The 19,427-nt window shown below is 43.4% G+C and overlaps 2 protein-coding genes across 2 annotated transcripts in view; one reads left to right on the top strand and one right to left on the bottom strand.

Moving 5' to 3' along the window:
• glmp (glycosylated lysosomal membrane protein) overlaps positions 1–4,652 on the top strand; it is a 30,487-nt gene extending 25,835 nt beyond the window's left edge. The window contains exon 7 of the mRNA XM_084081207.1: positions 3,121–4,652. Within this exon, the coding sequence (XP_083937333.1) occupies positions 3,121–3,289 (169 nt within the window). The 3' untranslated portion in view covers positions 3,290–4,652. The remainder of the gene's footprint in view (positions 1–3,120) is intronic.
• A 4,033-nt stretch (positions 4,653–8,685) lies between these two features.
• LOC311061594 (glycerol-3-phosphate dehydrogenase, mitochondrial-like) lies at positions 8,686–10,869 on the bottom strand (the record flags this gene model as incomplete). The annotated part of the gene is made up of 1 exon (XM_084080280.1): positions 8,686–10,869. The coding sequence occupies one exon, from the start codon at positions 10,867–10,869 to the stop codon at positions 8,686–8,688; it is 2,184 nt and encodes a 727-aa protein (XP_083936406.1).
• Positions 10,870–19,427: the final 8,558 nt, after the last annotated feature.

Raw genomic sequence — 19,427 nt, 5'->3', positions numbered from 1 at the left:
GCCGCGCTACGAGCTTGTAGATCTGCTATTTTTGAAAAATCGTGAAAATGTGTGCAAATCTTTGAATATATATATTTTTAAAGCGAACATTTGTAACTCAAATCTTTGCTTCTGGGGGTCTCTGGAACAAAATATTTTGATGGGGGTCCGCGGCCAAATACATATCATTTTGGGGGTTCTCGACATGAAAAAATTTGAGCACCACTGATATAGAAAAATACGTTTTTCAGAATAATGTTGAGATTTAGGAGACATGTAGAATCGGCTTCAGGTCTTAATGGGTTAACCCTAACCCACTAACTCACGGGTCTTCAACAGGGGGTCCGGGACCCTTAGGGGGTCCTCTGAGTTTCTACAGGGGGGGCCGCCAAATCTTTGTGTGATAAGACCTTTTTTGTCTTTTTTCTTTTTTTACCTCTTGAACCCTAGCATACCTATTTATTTATTATATTATAACATTTCATTAGAGTACAGAGCCAAAGGTCAAGTTTACTAAATATTGGGGGATAAAAAAAGTAAAATTACTGAAAATAGGCATTATCCAGCATATTAACCCATTACGGCCTGAGGCGATTCTTTAAAATGTTTTCTAAATCCTAACAGTTTTTTGAAAAAAAAATCACAACAAAAAAAAAGTCAAGATTTTTCAAAAATAGCAGATCTACAAGCTGGAAGCGCGGCACATAGCCAAAGACATCTAAAGTGACACAGATGCGTTCCAGGTATCAATGGGTTAATAGAAAAGATAATGATGATAATAATGTCAAACATGAAGCTATCTATGAAATCTATTAAATTGGTTTAATCTGCGACACAATGTTATACAATAAGTAGTGGGGGTCCCTGCTTCATCTCTCTCTCAGCTAAAGGGGTCCTTGTCTTGAAAAACGTTGAAGACCCCTGCACTAACTAACATCCTATTATAATTCTAGTAACCTCACGGTGGTGGTGGTGGTGGTGGTGGTGGTTGGGTGGTGGTTGGGTGGACTCTTGATCAAACTGCGCATGCGTCGTTGCCAGGTTTCGCGAGAGAAATAAGCAGCAAGGTCTATGAAAACGAGGCCAAACCAAACGAACCCTATAACACCAACATTGGCCCTAAAGCGCTTACAATACGCGGACATGGCAACACCAGGCTGCAACATAGACCCCGCCCACTCTTTCAGTGCACTCTACGGCCGCTCGGATCTACACAGTACACACCAGACTTTTCAAAGCGAGCGTATGCGTTGTGCGTACCGTTTGTTTAGATTCAATTGATTATCAATGACACCGGCTACACGAGGCGGATACGTGCATCCCCCATACGCAGACTTTTAAAATAGGACTGGATCTAAAAGTGAGCGTGTGTGCGTCAAAAACTCTGCTGTGTTTCGTGTGTGTGTGTGTGTGTGTGTGTGTGTGTGTGTGTGTGTGTGTGTGTGTGTGTGTGTGTGTGTGTGTTTGCGACGACGGGGGGGACGGGGGGGGAGTAGCATCGTGCCTCCGTGGTGTGTGTGTGTGGCTGGGGGGGGAGATGATCGCCCGTGTGTGTTCGCGACAGGCCACGGGCCGCATGGATGTACCGTGGTGTGTGTGTGTGTGTGTTTGTTTTTGTGCGCGCTCGCGACGGCCGACGGCTCCGCCTGTTATATGTGCGGGTGTGTTCTGTGCCTCCACGACAGGATGTGCACCCGTTTGTGTGTACACACGACTGACTACACCAGTGGTTCTCAAACGTTTGCATGTCAAGGACCCCCAAATTGACACTTATTAGCCCGCGGACCCCCATTTGAAAAGATAAGCCAGGGACCCCAATAAGAGACGGTTTATACGGCTTTCTAGCAGTGATTCTCAACCATTTTAATGTCAAGTACCCCCAGTTTGACATGTATTAGGCTACGGACCCCCATTTAATGGCATTTATACCTGGGGCCCGAATTTATATTATAAAATCAATGTTAATTTAACTCTGAGAGTGTGCAAATGGAACCAAATGGACACGTTAGGGTCCATTTGGTTCCATTTGTACACTCTCAGAGTTACAGAACCATAAGGGTGCATTTGGTTCCTATCCATCATTTAGCTGGGGACCCCCTGGAACTGCCTCAAGTACCCCTGGGGGTCCCCGTACCCCACTTTCAGAACCAATGGACTACACAGTACAAACTCACTTTCGATCCCTGATAAACTCTCTGTTCTCAGCGCATAAGCCAAACTGTACACTTTAGGTGCTCATATTCCCCAACGGGTATGGTCTAGTTAAAACTAACCAGCTTATTATACAAACGTATTGTAGTGTACACTGCCACCAACTACCTGAGCTGGTATATAGTATAGGTCCTCACTAATGCTCATGATAAAATGCTCATGATAAAATGATACCATTTGTTTCTACTTGGTCTGTGTCTCATAGGAGGGCTGTGGACAGTCCAGAAACCCGTCTACCAGTGACATCATCGTTAGGCAGGATTTTTTTTTTCAAAAAAGATTACAATTATTTTTATTCAGATTGTAATTAAGGCGAGAACAATGGGATCTATTATTGCATTGCAACTTTCCAGGAATACAAAGCCTGCAGTTTCTATTAGCTTGGATTCCCCATCGATGATGTCACTGGTAGACGGGTTTCTGAACTGTCTACAGCCCTCCTCTGAGACACAGACTGATTAGATTTTTTTTTACCATTTTATCATGAGTATTAGTGAGGACCTATTATATTAAGATATGTTGAAAAGTGGTGAAGTCGTCCTTTAAGGACTTTTAAGACCTTTTAAATAAGAAAAAGAAGAAAAAAGAAAAGAGACCATTACTGCATCAAAAGTAATCAACAAACCGGTTACGTATTTTTGAAAATAGCCGATCCACAAGTTCTCAGTGCCTCGCAATGAGGCGTTGTGTGCTTGTAGATCTGCTATTTTCACAATATTTATCTGTGGAACCGAGTCAAACTAAATGGAATGCCTCAACTCCTACAATTCCAAGTGCTTGTCAGGGTGGGGGGTCCCCGGTTCAAATATGATTATTTCGGGGGGTCACGAACCGAAAAGGTTTTACAGCACTGTTCCTGACTTAATGTCTCTCTCTCTCTCTCTCTCTCTCTCTCTCTCTCTCTCTCTCTCTCTCTCTCTCTCTCTCCAGGACTTTGCTAATGGGTGTCGGTCGCCCTCCGGTCGACTCTTTCTCTCCCCTCGTCCTCGCCATCATGGCGGTCGGACTGGGCACGCCCATGGTGATCCTCCTGCTGGGCGGAGTCTACGTCTGCCTCAGGAGGAAACCCCTCCCGCCGGCGTACCAGCCAATCAACTGAGGGCACGTCGGTGTCCGTCCCTCCTACTACGCCTCAGCCAATGAGGTGGCAGTGTACTTGTCAGCCAGTGGTGAAGCTGCCAATAGAAAGACGACGTTGTTTCCAGACTTTTATATCGTTGGTGGATTTAGATTTTTTTGAATGTTTTATCTTTTTATTTGACAGGATCAGTGATCCTGAGCTCAACCAATCCTGTGGGATATAAAACATGTTTGAATCTTGTGTTCTGATTAGATTATACTGTTTAAAAACTGTGTTTTTTTTTACGTACAAAACCAGAACTGGAGTGACTTATGTGTTGTAAATTATGTACATTTCTGTACCAAATGGGTTGAGAGATCCCCTTAAAGACACGGTGCTGTGATTTTCAGTGACCCCCCCCCCCCTAAAACATGATCATCAGGTATTATGGTTATATTAGGAGGACCACTTTTTTCAAAAAAGTATACAGAAATTGTTAAAATTATATTTTTATGTGGACACACCTCCAGTTCATTAAGTATACCTGGTTCTCACCTTAGCACCTCCTCCACCACCTTAGCACCACCCACCTGTCCTAGTCCCTCCTCCTCCTCATGCCCGCACCTGTTGTGTTATGATAATGAGGGGGACAGTATGTTTTTACTATGTCACTAAAGGGCTGTTTCTCTATTGGCACGTTTGACCCTCAAGGTTTCAGCCTCCAGGTAGAAACTCCAAATAGTCAGAGAAGACATAAAACACCATAAAAACACCACCAGGGGGCTTAATGAAGTTCTATCAAACTCATAGACACATGAAAAACAGAAAAAGTGCAAAACCATGGCACCACCTCTTTAAAAACCCTGTGTACTTAGTTGACCGGGGGGTCTCCCAGGGCTCTGTACTTGGGTCCGCTGCTATTTCCATCTACACCAGTGGTTCTCGACCTTTTTCTGGATCCGGGCCCACTTGAAAATCTCAAAAGTATGGGTGGGCCACGTGCATTTTTTAAATTTGTGTTCTGGCTTGGATCAATGGATCCCATTTATCGGTATCACCATGAAAAACCCATTTTTAAAAAGTTCAGAAGAAAATATACTGTGATTTTTTTTTAACATTATATATATATATATATATATTCTTTTTTTATTCATGTTATATTATCGTTAAAATTGTAAAAAAAAGAAAAGTGTTTTTGCCAATTATTTGGGGCCCCAGTTGCTATAGGCTCTATCTATGCACAGCAGCCATATTATCACTTCCTTCACAGGTGTTACCAGGCACGCCGGAAGGGGTTAAATAGTGGGGGGACAGTGATGACGTCATAGCGGGGGCGTGGCCAAGTAACACCGTGTTACCAATGATACTAATGAAGGCTCTGTTCCATTTAGTGTAGCACAGTGGTTTCCACGACCCCCATAACTCTGAGAGTGTACAAACCAAATGGACCCGTTCCATTTGTACACTCTCAGAGTTACACGCCTGTAAGGGGCCATTTGGAAGCCCATGAGGGTCCCTGGACCCCAACTGTAGACCCACTGGTGTAACGGAGTGTTTCCAGTGGGCCAACATGCACAATATCAGGGGTGCAGTACGTTAGTCCGACAGCGCATTCCTCCGACAGCGCAGCGCTCCGACGTTTCAATACTAAACCCGAACCAAACCCGCACCCTAACCCTAACCGCACGCGGATGCCACATAGTCGGAGAAAAGGTCTGTCGGATTATCGCATGCCTCCCCAATATCAGCACCCTGACTCTGTTTGACCAGAATGGAACAGAGCCTTCATTAGTATCATTGGTAACACCTGTGAATGTCTTCATAATATGGCTGCTGTGAATAGAGCCTATACGTTGACGACCCCGGCCCACAGGTCGAGAACCACTGATCTGCACCAAATCTTTACGAAGAAAACAGCCCGATCTTGTGAGCTACAAGCTTGTGAGCTTGTAGATCGGCATTTTTTTTGCAGAATGTCCCCCCCCCCCCCAGAATAGGGGTTCATGCGGTTACTTCGCAGATTTTTTATCTGATTCATATCATTTCATATCAGATGGTGTATTAGAGCCCGCGCACTGCACCAGTGCGAATCCCTATTGAAATGCAAGGAATTATTAATTATTATTCCTTCCATAAAGAGTTTAGGCATTTTTGAAGGCCTAAACGTGCTTAAAACGTTGCACACTCATCAAAAGTGGTGAAAAATAATGACATTTACCCTAACCCAAAATGGCTCAACAGCGCCAAGTTGAAGCCCCACATCAAATTCGGTACGCACATGTATCATGTGCGGACAGAAACACCTCTTGGAGCCATGACCTAAACCCGACAGGAAGTCAGCCATTTTGAATTCATTGTGGCGTTTTTAGTGCTTTATATTTTCTTTTTTTTCTTGTAGTTTGAAGAGCAAGCTCCATTGGCACTTGTCAGAAGTGTTCATTTTCTCATCTTGCTCACATGTGCTCTATGCACAGCAGCCATATTGGAAAGAAATTGGGCCTCTTCCTTACTTGGTGTTGCCAATGATACTAATGAAGGCTCTGTTGCATTCTGGTCAAACAGAGTCAGGGTGCTGATTATTGTGCATGTTGGCTCACTGGACACACTCTGCTACACCAGTGGGTCTCAAAGTGTGGTCCAGGGACCCTCATGGTTCGTTGAGGGGGTTCCAAATGGACCCTTATGGGTTTGTAACTCTGAGAGTGTACAAACACGGGTCCATTTAGTTCCATTTGTACACTCCCAGAGTTATGGGGGTCCTTTGAAATGAAGTGTGACAACCACTATGCTACACTAAATGGAACAGAGCCTTCATTGGTATCACCTGTGACAGAAGTTGAGGAAGCAGACAATTTCTTTCCAATATGGCTGCTGTACATGGAGCCTATTGAATGGTACTGTTCTTCACTTCTTAATGCTACAATTCATACGATATACTGTATGTCCTACCTGCGATTCGAACCCGGTGTTCCCACGCAAGGTCTGCCATTTTGTACTGTGCTTAGTTAGCTAAGACAGAGCGGTTAGTTTGGGCAGAGGATGATATGTCACTTTGAGTTTCAGGAAATACCTCTTGTCATTTGGTAGGTGTCCTACCTATTTGCTGAAATGTTTTTTATTTTTATTTTCATTTATTTTTTTAATTTCTGTTTTTTTTCTTACTTGAAGGAAATAAAAGTCATCATGCTTCTATGCTGAGCGATGACATTCTGCATTAGTCTTTATAAATACTGGATCACAAGAATAATTTACAATGGATGATTTAAGAAATCAGTATTTGTATGATTTGATATTACTGATTAATTGCTTAATCATATTTCCATAATTTTATATTATAACAGACTTATCGCTCAATCATTACAGTAATTTAATTGAAAGCGTACATTTGTTGATCGACCACATTTGTTTTATTTGAGAATGACAAACTTCTGTATTGGACTTCTCTGATATATCAAAAAATAAACATTTTAATGTCTTTAAAGTTTTGTGATAATTACTATGCCAGGCAAGAACAGTCAAATATACTATGTCGTAAATGAATAAAATAAATGAACATCAGACTATGCTACACTGAAAAAATGCATACTAACAAACATACATAGTCAAATAAGTGACAAAAATGTCTACTGTTATAATGTCAAACTGCATCTGTCTGTCTCTCTCTCTGTCGTGCACACATGAATGCGTGTCATAGGTGTGTGTTTGGTACTGTAAGCTCATAGGATTTAGTATTTTGAAAGGACGATTTAGTGGGTATGGGAAGCTTTGAACCAAGAACCTTCTGTTTACTTCTAACAGACATATCTCCTGGGCCACAGACAGACCGACAGATGTCACTGTGCCAACTAAACATCTAAGGGAAATAAAGAGGAAGGACACACTCAATTTGTACTCGCAAAATGACAAATATATTTATTGAACCAACGTCTTCAGGGTTGTATAAGTATATTTAAAGGTCCTTATACATTGCATTGTTACTGATACATTTTTGGTTCAAATTAACTTGTTGAAACATTTCCATGTACACTTATTTGAGTAACTGACACTGCCTCTGGACTAAACTTATCCCACATTACGTCCTGCTCCACCATAGACAATTATACAAAGACCTGACTTTTTTCTCTTGCTTTTAACTCGTTTTGAGGATGCCCCATGGTTTATGCTTTTCTGTCAAGTCCACTACAGTATGTGCATACAATTAAATCATTCATAATTGCATGTTTTTTTAAATACCCATACTCTACACGTTAATTTGTTTCTCTAAACTTTACGTTCGGGACGGCAACTCGCTCGCTTTAGCTCGCTCGGTGGTCCCTCTCGTGGCTCTAGTTCGCTTGAGACTACGCGCCTCTAAACCGAAACCGAAACTAACTTTGTATAAGTCGTCTCCGTCGGTAGGTCAGTATGTCCTGATAACACCCAATGAATGGTCTGATAAATCGCAGGTAGGTCAGTATGTCGCCTACTTCACTCATTCAATGGTCTGATTCAACGTGATAATGTCCCATTCAATGCATTGATGTGTCTACTGTACATGAGCATATGGTGGTTTCTATTTCTAACATTCCACTTTCAAACACAGCCCTTTAAACATTATTGACCTCAACTATGTCTTAATAATGTATACCCGGAAAGGAGGAGTACGTCTTGGGTGAGCAACTTAATAGGCTCTATGCACAGCAGCCATTTTGGAGACAAATTGGGCCTCTTCTTACTTCCTTCACAGGTGTTACCAATAATACTAATGAAGGCTCTGTTCCATTCTGGTCAAACATAGTCAGGGGGCTGATACTGTGCATGTTGGCTCACTAGAAACACTAGTGGGTCTCAAAGTGTGGTCCAGGGACCCTCATGGTTCCTTGAGAGGGTGTAACTCTGAGAGTGTACAAATGGAACCAAATGGACCCGGGAGGGTCCATTTGGTTCCATTTGTACACTCTCAGAGTTATGGGGGTCCTTGAAATGAAGCAAATTGAGAACCACTGTGCTACACTAAATGGAACAGAGCCTGTCTATCTGTAATGCAGCTAATATCACGCATGGCAGAACCAAATTGTAATTGAGGGCGGCATAGCTGAATGGTTAGAGAGCCGGCCTGGGGAGCCCCTGTTGCCCCAGGTTCGATTCCGAGAAGTGCCAGATTCCTTGTGAACATTGCCACTAGGCCAAGGAAGTAAATATATTTATAGTATAGTTGCTGTCGGGAAGAAACCGCTTATCTATAATCTCCATATTTTAACTTTTTATGTTTTTTTTGTAAATTAATCATGCTGCTGTCGCACAAAAGTAGCAAACATGACTGCGACGTGTTCTGAGCTTGCAGATCCTCACATAGCGACGCATAATGCGCTTGAGCAAAAAAATAAAATGGGGCCTAAGTGTTTAAAGTGTCCCCCCCGGGACCGCACTTCGAGAACCACTGACGCAAACAGCGGTTAGACCCCGCCGCCGCTGCGATCCACGGACACGGGCGCCCGCTGGTCCAGGCTCTGCTCGGCCCTCTTCATGAGCGCGGCCAGGCGGCTGTCGGACACCTTGCCCTTCTTCACGGCGCTCATCAGCTGCAGGAACTCGTCGTATTGGACCTGTCCGTTCTTGGTGAGGTCCACGTCGTTTAGGATGTCGTGCAGCGTGTCCTCGTCTATCTGGAAGTTGACGCTCTGCAGCACCCGCTGAACGTCCACGGCGGTGATGAAGCCCTTGTTGTCTTTGTCGAACTTCTGGAAGCGGTTCTTGTACCTCGTCATGTCCTGGTAGTCCAGGCTGATCTCGGCCTTCTTTAGCTGCTCCGAGCGCCAGTGGTGGCCCATCTCTCGGTACAGGAAGGTGTTCGCCGCCTCCAGCTCGGCCGCCTTCCGCTCCTCGCCCCAGCCCAGGTTCTTTGCCATGATTTCCGCGACGCGGGGCAGCGCCTCGTAGGCCGCCTGCACGTTCAGGAAGCCCAGGCGCGTCCGGCGGGCGATGACGTCGACGACGGTGCAGGCGTACTCCTTGGCGACGGCGTACTGCACCTCGCTCTCGATGTAGGGGAACTCCGACACCAGCCTCCGGCCGATGACGGGCCACCTCTTCCCCGTCACCTCGCCCAGCTTGGCCACGTCGAAGGCTTTCCCCCCGTACGTGGACGCCAGGTGCTGAGCCACCTCGTCCTCCATGCCGTAGTCCTGGACCAGGCGTATGTAGAGGGTGGGGGACCAGCCTTTGGCCCCCTCCAGTGTCAGACCTCGAGTCCTGACGGGACCGGCCGTCAGCCCGTGGGCTTTGACGGCAGAGTCCAGAGTCTCCTCCGCCATGGCGCGGTACGTGGTCCACTTCCCGCCGGCGACGGTGACCAGGCCGCTGTCGCTGACGTCGACCACGTGGTTCCTGCAGATGGACTGGGTGTCTTTGGAGTTGGGGTCGGTGACCAGGGGGCGGATGCCGCTCCACGCCGCCATCACGTCCCCCCGGCGCACTTCCACGTCGGGGCTGATGTAGCTGCGGATCTCGCTCAGGATGAAGTTGATGTCGTCCTCGGCGGGCACCGGGTGGTCCGTCACGGCGGTGGGCGAGTCGGTGGTCCCGGCGATGGTCATGCTCTGCCACGGCAGGAAGAAGATGACGCGGCCATCGCTGGTGGCCGGGTCCAGCAGACCCATCTTGTTGGGACTGTAGTACCCGGGGATGACGATGTGGACGCCGGCGCTGGGCTGGCAGATGTCGTCCAGCTCCCGGTCGTCCATCTTCCTCAGGGAGTCGGTGAACGGGCCGGTGGCGTTGATCACGCACCTAGCCCTCACGTCGAACTCGTCCCCCGTGAGGACGTCCCTGCAGCGGGCGCCGCACACCCTCGCTCGGCCCGTCTCCGGATCGTCGGTCTTCAGCAGGTGGAGCACCTCGGTGTAGTTGGCCACGGCCGCTCCGTGGCGGGCGGCCGAGAGAGCGATGGCCAGGTTCATGCGGGCGTCGTTGTGCTGCCCGTCGTAGTAGACGATGGCCCCCGCCAGCCCGTTCTTCCTCAGCATGGGGAACTCCTCCAGGGCTTTGGACTTGCTGAGCACGTAGCTGCTCTTCAGGCAGTGCGAGCCGGCCACCAGGTCGTACATCTTGATGCCCGCCCAGTAGTACGGCAGCTGCCACCACTTGTAAACGGGCAGCATGATGGGCAGCATGGTGGAGAGGTGAGGGGCGTTCTCCAGGAGGTTGGCCCGCTCGACGAGAGACTCTTTCACCATCATGTACTGTTCGTAGTCCAGCTTCATGAGCGCTTTCTGCAGGTAGCGCACCCCTCCGTGGATCAGCTTGGTGCTGCGGCTGCTCGTTCCCGATGCGAAATCGTTCCTCTCCACCATCGCGGTCTTGAGGTTGCGCGTCGCGGCGTCCAGGGCGCATCCCGCTCCGGTGGCGCCGCCTCCCACCACCAGAACGTCAAAAACATCGGTGTCTTTCAGCCTGGCGAGCTGCTCTTGGCGCGTCGGGAGCTGGTCCGGGAACGGGACGTCGAGCTCCGCTGCCGCTGCGACGTCAGCCAGCCGTGCCCGTCTGGTCCTGTAGGCTGAGAAATGCGATATGCCGCAGAGCGTGCCGATTGTGCCGCCGCCAATGATGGCTGTCCGTTTCGCGGCGTTCCAGAACCCCATGGAACAGATCTCCTCGTTGAGGGACGACTAAACGTCTTGCAAAGTGTTAAAATACAGGGCAGGGCGTCAACTGGGAAGATCAGTTATACTCCGTCTATTTCCTCGGGTGTGACGTAACACTGGCGTAGCTCAAACCGTTGCCCAAATATGGATGTATGGTGTTTGTAGGTTAGCCTTAAAGACCTGAGGATGAAGGATACTTTACTCACTCTGGTGGGAATCGGAGGTTCTTGAAGGAAGAGTTTTGTCATCATAGTGAGGTCATGATGAGTCAGACATGCCCAAATATGGAATTCCAGGTCAGACATGCCCAAATATGGAATTCCGGGTCAGACATGCCCAAATATGGAATTTCTGGTCCGGGGACCCCCAAGGTCTGTAACTCTGAGATATATCAATACTGGCACTCGGGTGGGTCTGGAGGTTCGAATCCACCATTCGGCTTTGTCGAACGTGTACACAAACACAATTGGCCTGTGTTCGGAGGAGGGGGATTTATTTTTAAATAATACAAGTTTTCAAATAACTGTAGTCAAGTATTTGACTATAGTAGAATGAAAGTGCAACAGTAAAGTATTACCAAAAAAAAATCACTCTAGTAAAATAAATGTATCTCAAAATAGTACTTATTTACTCATTTACTCAAATGCGTGCTTGAGTAAATGTACTTAGTTACTTTCCTCCACTACAGACAGGCTTACGTCAAGCCTCAGTCACGTGATGGTAAATCCTTGTAGATCTTCTTATAGCTCAATTCTTCAGACAGAGGGGATTAGGAGGAATGCTGTTGTGTTGGTATTTGTATCAAGTTTGTTTTGTTGATCATTCAGACAGATCTAAAACGCTGATGAAAGGGTTAGTCTCGTTTAGTCATTTATAAAGAGTCAGATTAAAACTCGTTCAAGGAAGCCGCAAGAAACAATAGTTGATTGATTCAAAAAAACTGAAGAAAGAGCCCTGCGCGCATTTCAGCACCGCGGACAGTGGCCGTGGGCGGTGTTACACGGAGATTGGTGACCTATCGATTCCGACCCTATACGTTTGACTTCATACGTTTGGTTTGACTTCATCCAGCATGAAGTCCTACTGACATGTAGAAATGCACCTCTGGACAACTATAACTGCTTTAAAGTCTCGTGTTTGTGTGTTGAGAAAGATCTTCGTTGTATGTCAACACGCGTGAGTAACGGATTTGAATAGGTCACCGATTTCGGTGTTGCCAACAGTTGGGAGTTTTTTGACCAGACAGTGGAAATGGAACCGTTAAGTCTCGCGACACTTTGAGACATAGCGTCAGCAGAACGAACGGAGAACATGGCACATCTTATCGCGAGACTTGTGTTGGTATTTGTGCTACTGTGGTGTCTATTATCAGAAGACTTTGCTGTTCAGGCCAGTCTGCCAGAGAGACCCAATGGAAAGGTCAGACTTGTGCATAAAATATACCAAGGTTATTGGCACTGTTAGCAGTGAATATGATAATGGCACATCAGTAGGCTACATTGTGCAATTACTGCAATACAACTTCAGTTTGATGATTTTCAAAGGTATTGTAATGTAAATGACTACCCTTGAACATTCCTATTTTGGGCATGTCATTGTAGGTGGAAATACTGACATGATACTGATCTGCTATTGACCATGATACTGACATGATACTGATCATGATATTGACCATGATACTGATCTGCTATTGACCATGATACTGACCATGATACTGACATGATACTAACATGATACTGACCATGCTACTGACCATGATACTGATCTGCTATTGACCATGATACTCACCATGATATTGACCAAGATATTGACCAAGATATTGACCATGATACTGACCATGATATTGACCATGATATTGACCATGATACTGACCATGATATTGACCAAGATATTGACCATGATACTAACATGATACTGACCACGATACTGACTATGATATACTGACATGATACTGACATGATACTAACATGATTCTGACTATGATACTGACCGTGATATACTAACATGATACTGACCATGATACTGACCATGATACTGACCATGATACTGACTATGATACTGACATGATACTAACATGATACTGACCATGATACTGACATGATACTAACATGATACTGACCATGATACTGACCATGATACTAACATGATACTAACATGATACTGACATGATACTGACCATGATACTGACCATGATACTGACCATGATACTGACATGATACTGACCATGATACTGACCATGATACTGACACAATACTGACCATGATACTGACACAATACTGACCATGATACTGACACAGTACTGACATGATACTGACTCAAAACTGAAATGATACTGACACACTACTGACACAATACTGACATGATACTGACTCAAAACTGACATGATACTGACACAATACTGACCATGATACAAACATGAAACTGACCATGATACATGGTCAGTATCATATCAGTATCATGGTGTAATAATCACATAATAACGGTCCAGTTTAATGTAAATTCTGATATTTGGAAATCGATTAGATGTTTTCTAAATGACACAATACACAATACAAATAAATCTTACATTTTAATTGGGTCTGGGGGGCTACCGTAAGGGGTCTAGATATTGGATAGGGGACACTTGCCCAAAAAAGTTTGAGAAACACTTATGTATTTACTGTATGTATATAATATTACATTCCATCCATTTTTTCCAAATGTATTTAAATAAAATAGATTGTTTGATGTCTGCTGCAGGTTGTTCATGACGACCACACACACAGTCCTGTCAGCCACCAGTTACACCACCAGTTGAACAGACTTCCTGGTGTATGTCGAAGACTCCGCAGACGCAGAATCACTGTGCTGGTAACATAAAAGTGATGCGTTCGTGTGTGTGTGTGTGTGTGTGTGTGTGTGTGTGTGTGTGTGTGTGTGCGTGCAGTGGTGGAAAGTAACTAAGTACATTTACTTGAGTACAATTTTGAGGTATTTGTACTTTACGTGAGTATGTCCAATTTCCAATACTTTTACTTCTACTCCACTACATCTCAGAGGCAAATATTGTACTTTTACTCCACTACAATAATTTTTAAACTTTAGTTACTACTTTTCAGATAAATCATGATATTATGAAACATACATTAACCCCTGTATTTTATACATAGGCTATTTGAAAATAGCCGATCTATAAGCTCACAACGCGTCCCATTGTGACGCGTTGTGAGCTTGTAGATCTGCTATTTTCAAACATTTACATTTATAGTACTTTTACTTTTGGTACTCTAAGTACATTTTGATGCCAATACTTTTGTACTTTTAATCAAGTATATTTTTTAATTCTGGACTTTCACTTGTAACAGAGTAATTCTATATTGCAGAATCAATACTTTAAATGAAGAATTTGAGTACTTTTCCCACCACTGTGTGTGTGTGTGTGTGTGTGTGTGTGTGTGTGTGTGTGTGTGTGTGTGTGTGTGTGTGTGTGTGTGTCAGGGCTGCCAACATTGGACTGTCAGAATCCAGGAGATTGGTTGGGGGCGTGGCTAGTGGGGGGTCTGGGGGTCCTCACTACCGAAACGAAAGTTAAATCCGAAAAAATCAATAAGTGTGGAGGCCAAAATCGTCCCCCCAAAAACCTGTTAGGAGTACGTTTCAGGCAATTTAGAGTTGATTGGTAGTACTTTGTAGTGACTTTTTTTTGGTCCCTAAAATTCATCAAGCTCTGGACTTAGTACATTTTTTTTTCACCATTGTGTCACTACCGAAACGAAAGATTGTCACTACCGAAACGAAAGTTAAATCCGAAAAAATCACTAAGTGTGGAGGCCAAAATCGTCCCCCCAAAAAACCTCTTATGTGCTTTACTAGCATTGGAAAATAATGGGTACAATTTCATCCATTAAAAAAGTAGGCCTACAGAAATGTATTTGATGACTGAACCAATGTAAGACCCATCTTTAATAATAACCATTCATTACTTAAAAGTTAATATCTCTGTATGATGGCATGCACTGACCACACCCCCAAACCGGGGGGTCTGGGGGTCCTCCCCCAGGAGAATTCTGGGAGTTTGTCAGTTTGATACCAAATCCAGTAGAAAACCAGAAGAAATGACGATCCAGAAGAGTGTCAGGAGACATGGTCAAAAACCAGGAGACTCATGCGGGATCCAGGAGTGTTGGCAGCCCTGGTAAAAGCCCCAGGTAAAAGTTTAAATGTCCATTGCCATTGACAATGCATTGGGCGCTTAAAGTTAGATATTTCAAAAAATACAAATCATTTCGAAGTAAAACAACTCAAGGATGCATGTCCACAGTAAGGTGGAATGTTTTAACTGTGAATGGAGTTTCTAGGTGAAAGTGTTTTTTTGAGGTCCCAAAATCTTCCATCGGCCTCCATTATAAATCTCTGAACTTTTAAAGGAGTACAATTCTAAAACTATTAAACATTTCAAAGATTCCTTTTCAGGCAAACATGTCCACAGTAAGATAAACATTTTAAAGTATGAATGGGGTTACTAGCAGTAAGTATGTAGGATTCGTAGCCTGTACTGGTTTCCCTTTAAATATCCATTGCCGCATCGACAATGCATGGGCCGCTTAAAGTTAAATATCTCCAAAACTACAAATGATTAAAAAAAAAAAAATCTCAAGCATGCATGTCCACAGTAAGGTGGAATTTTTGAACTGTGAATGGAGTTTCTAGGTTAAAGTGTTTTTTTGAGGTCCCTTAACCCTAACCCTAACCTTCCATCCGCCTCCATTCTAAATCTCTGAACTTTTAAAGGAGTACAATTCTAAAACTATTAAACATTTCAAAGATTCCTTTTCAGGCAAACATGTCCACAGTAAGATGAACATTTTAAAGTAAGAATGAGGTTACTAGGCGTAAGTATGTAGTTGTAAGCCTGCCTTTAAATGTCCATTTGACACATTGACAATGCATGTAGCGCTTAAAGTTAAATATCTCCAAAACTACAAATGATTTCAAAGAAAAAATCTCAAGCATGCATGTCCACAGTAAGGTGGATTTTTTTAACTGTGAATGGAGTTTCTAGGTGAAAGTATTTTTTGAGGTCCCAAAATCTTCCATCGACCTCCATTATAAATCTCTGAACTTTTAAAGGAGTACTATTCTAAAACAATGAAACATTTCAAAGATCCCTTTTGAGGCAAAAATGTCCATATTAGGATGAACATTTTAAAGTTTGAATGGGGTTTCTATTCTATATATGACATTTTGAATCATTACTGTCAGTTCACCTTCTTTGGGGTCTTGAGTCGAACCAATTACTCCCGCGGAGACATCAAATTCCTCTTTTGGGCCTTGAGTCCCAAGACTCAAGGCTTTGTCACTACCGAAAAAAAAGTTAAATCCGAAAAAATCACTAAGTGTGGAGGCCAAAATCGTCCCCCCAAAAACCTCTTAGGAGTAAGTTTCAGGCAATTTAGAGTTGATTGGTAGTACTTTGTACTACTAGTGACTTTTTTTTTGGTCCCTAACATTCAAATTTTTTTTTCACCATTGTGTCACTACCGACACAATGGTTTCAGGCAATTTAGAGTTGATTGGTAGTACTTTGTAGTGACTTTTTTTTTTGGTCCCTGACATTCATCGAGCTCTGGACTTAGTACATTTTTTTTTCACCATTGTGTCACTACCGAAACGAAAGTTTTTCACTACCGAAACGAAAGTTAAATCCGAAAAAATCACTAAGTGTGGAAGCCAAAATCGTCCCCCCAAAAACCTGTTAGGAGTACGTTTCAGGCAATTTAGAGTTGATTGGTAGTACTTTGTAGTGACTTTTCTTTTGGTCCCTAAAATTCATCGAGCTCTGGACTTAGTACATTTTTTTTTCACCATTGTGTCACTACCGAAACGAAGGTTTGTCACTACCGAAACGAAAGTTAAATCCGAAAAAATCACTAAGTGTGGAGGCCAAAATCGTCCCCCCAAAAAACCTCTTATGTGCTTTACTAGCATTGGAAAATAATGGGTACAATTTCATCCATTAAAAAAGTAGGCCTACAGAAATTGATTTGATGACTGAACCAATGTAAGACCCATCTTTAATAATAACCATTCATTACTTAAAAGTTAATATCTCTGTATGATGGCATGCACTGACCACACCCCCGAACCGGGTGGTCTGGGGGTCCTCCCCCAGGTGAATTTTGGGAGTTTGTCAGTTTGATACCAAATCCAGTAGAAAACCAGAAGAAATGACGATCCAGAAGAGTGTCAGGAGACATGGTCAAAAACCAGGAGACTCATGCGGGATCCAGGAGTGTTGGCAGCCCTGTGTGTGTGTGTGTGTGTGTGTGTGTGTGTGTGTGTGCGTGCGTGTGTGTGTGTGTGTGTGTGTGTGTGTGTGTGTGTGTGTGTGTGTGTGTGTGTGTGTGTGTGTGTGTGTGTGTGTGTGTGTGTGTGTGTGTGTGTGTGTGTGTTCGGGCCTCACATCTTACCAGACTGAGGTGGTCCCAGTTCACGTCCAAATTGTTAGAAAATAGGACAGCGATGCCACCTAGTGTCCAAATGGTGTAACATCCTAATAAGTTTGTCCCCAGGACATAGAAATTATCAGTAGCCTAAATCAATTTATCAATCAAGGAGGTGGAGCACTGTACCTCATGATATATAAATGTCTATTTTTATTTAGTTTTCAATGTTTTTATTTATAATTTCAATTTATTTTAAAATGTATTTTCTCTTCTCTTTCTGTCACCTATAATGATATTTACCAAATAAGTATGCCAGGTTGAAAGTGGCTATTGGATATATTTTATATGATTGAAATTATAATAATTAAATGATCTTTTTTTTCATCTACTTTGCAACATGTTCATGTGTGTGTGTGTGTGTGTGTGTGTGTGTGTGTGTGTGTGTGTGTGTGTGTGTGTGTGTGTGTGTGTGTGTGTGTGTGTGTGTGTGTGTGTGTGTGTTTGTTTTGCTAAACAAATGTCCAAATGCAAGTGTAGTAGAACTTAAGAAATAGCCTAGACGCTGTGAGGAATATTTTCCTGGTTCTCACAAGAGAAATGGTTGTTTCATGGTTAAAAAATACTTTTAGAAATGGGTATAGAATTAGGAAAAGACTTGGGTTGGGGTTAGGATTAGACATTTAGAGGTTAGGTTTAGAGATCAGAGATAGAGTTATGCTTGATTTATACTTAAGTTGCGTGCTGGTGTCGTGTTAGTGTACCGAGAAATAGCCGATCTACAAGCTCGTAGATCTGCTTATGTTTCGGCTTTAGGCTTCTGGTTAAAAGAGCCCAAGAAATTGCATTGACCTAAAATGTCGATGTTATCACAAGTATAGCAATCTCGGAACCCAGAGACACACTGAAAAGGGAAAAAAAGCGACCTCACAAGTATAGTGATACAAATGTATGTGTTTTTCAGTGTAATGTCATCAAGTACTGCTCCGCGTCGCTGGGGATCAAACCGGGACATCTGTGCCGCTGTCCAAAGGGGTCCAAATGCTCCCATTTCTTCCTGAAGAGCCTCTGACCTCAGGACGCGACATTTAACGGAGCGCTGGTAACCAACTATACCATCGCTCAGGAGAGAGAACTCATACAGTATCAGTGGTGTAAAGTAACTAAGTAGCCTACATGTAGTCAAGTACTGTACCTAAGTACAATTTTGAGGTGTTTTTTTTTACTTTACTAAAGTATTTTCTAATTGTCTGTACTTTTACCTCTACTCCACTACACCTCAGAGGCAAATATTGTACTTTTACTCCACTACAATAATTTGAAAACTTTAGTCACTAGTTACTTTGCATATACATGATAAAACATACATTAATCACTTCAGCCCTATTTTATACCTAGGCTATTTGAAAATAGCCGATCAACAAGCTCACAATGCGTCGCATCGCGACGCATTGTGAGCTTGTAGATCTGCTATTTTCAAACATTTTAGTAGGCTACTTTAGGTACTTATTTTGATACCTTAACATTTAAAATACATTAATTTAGCAACAATATTACTCTGTGGCGACATGTGAATCTAAGTTTTGCTGAGCAGCGATTTGAGTCCGTTTTTACTCTACATGCTTGTAATGTGACTGAAATAGTGTTCAAAGTGTTAACAGTGTTATTTTGGTTTTATTCAATGGAATCCTGCTGTCAACTCCATGCACTTTAATGTCATTCAACAAGTCGTTTTATTAAATGTTGATTTAAATGCAGTATTGTTTTGAAATTGCAACACTGACATGTTTACATTTACTGCTAAACTATTAAAGAATAGTTCAGAAATATCGTCTGTCGGATGATTCTTGATAATGACTATCGGCCCTGAAAAAGAAAACAGTCTTAAGTCAATTGACTAGTGTTGGGATCCTTAAAGGACGACTTCACCACTTTTCAACCTATCTTCATATAATAGGTCCTCACTAATGCTCATGATAAAATGATACAATTTTTTTCTACTTGGTCTGTGTCTCATAGGAGGGCTGTGGACAGTCCAGAAACCCGTCTACCAGTGACATCATCGTTAGGCAGGATTTTTTTTCCCAAAAAGATTACAATTTTTTAATTCAGATTTTTATCAAGGCGAGAACA

Source organism: Gymnoscopelus microlampas (assembly GCF_963454915.1).
Source record: "Gymnoscopelus microlampas genome assembly, chromosome: 15".
Lineage (NCBI taxonomy): Eukaryota > Metazoa > Chordata > Actinopteri > Myctophiformes > Myctophidae > Gymnoscopelus > Gymnoscopelus microlampas.
The sequence above is the reverse complement of the archived record's forward strand: the minus strand, read 5'-3'. Positions and strand labels throughout refer to the sequence as shown.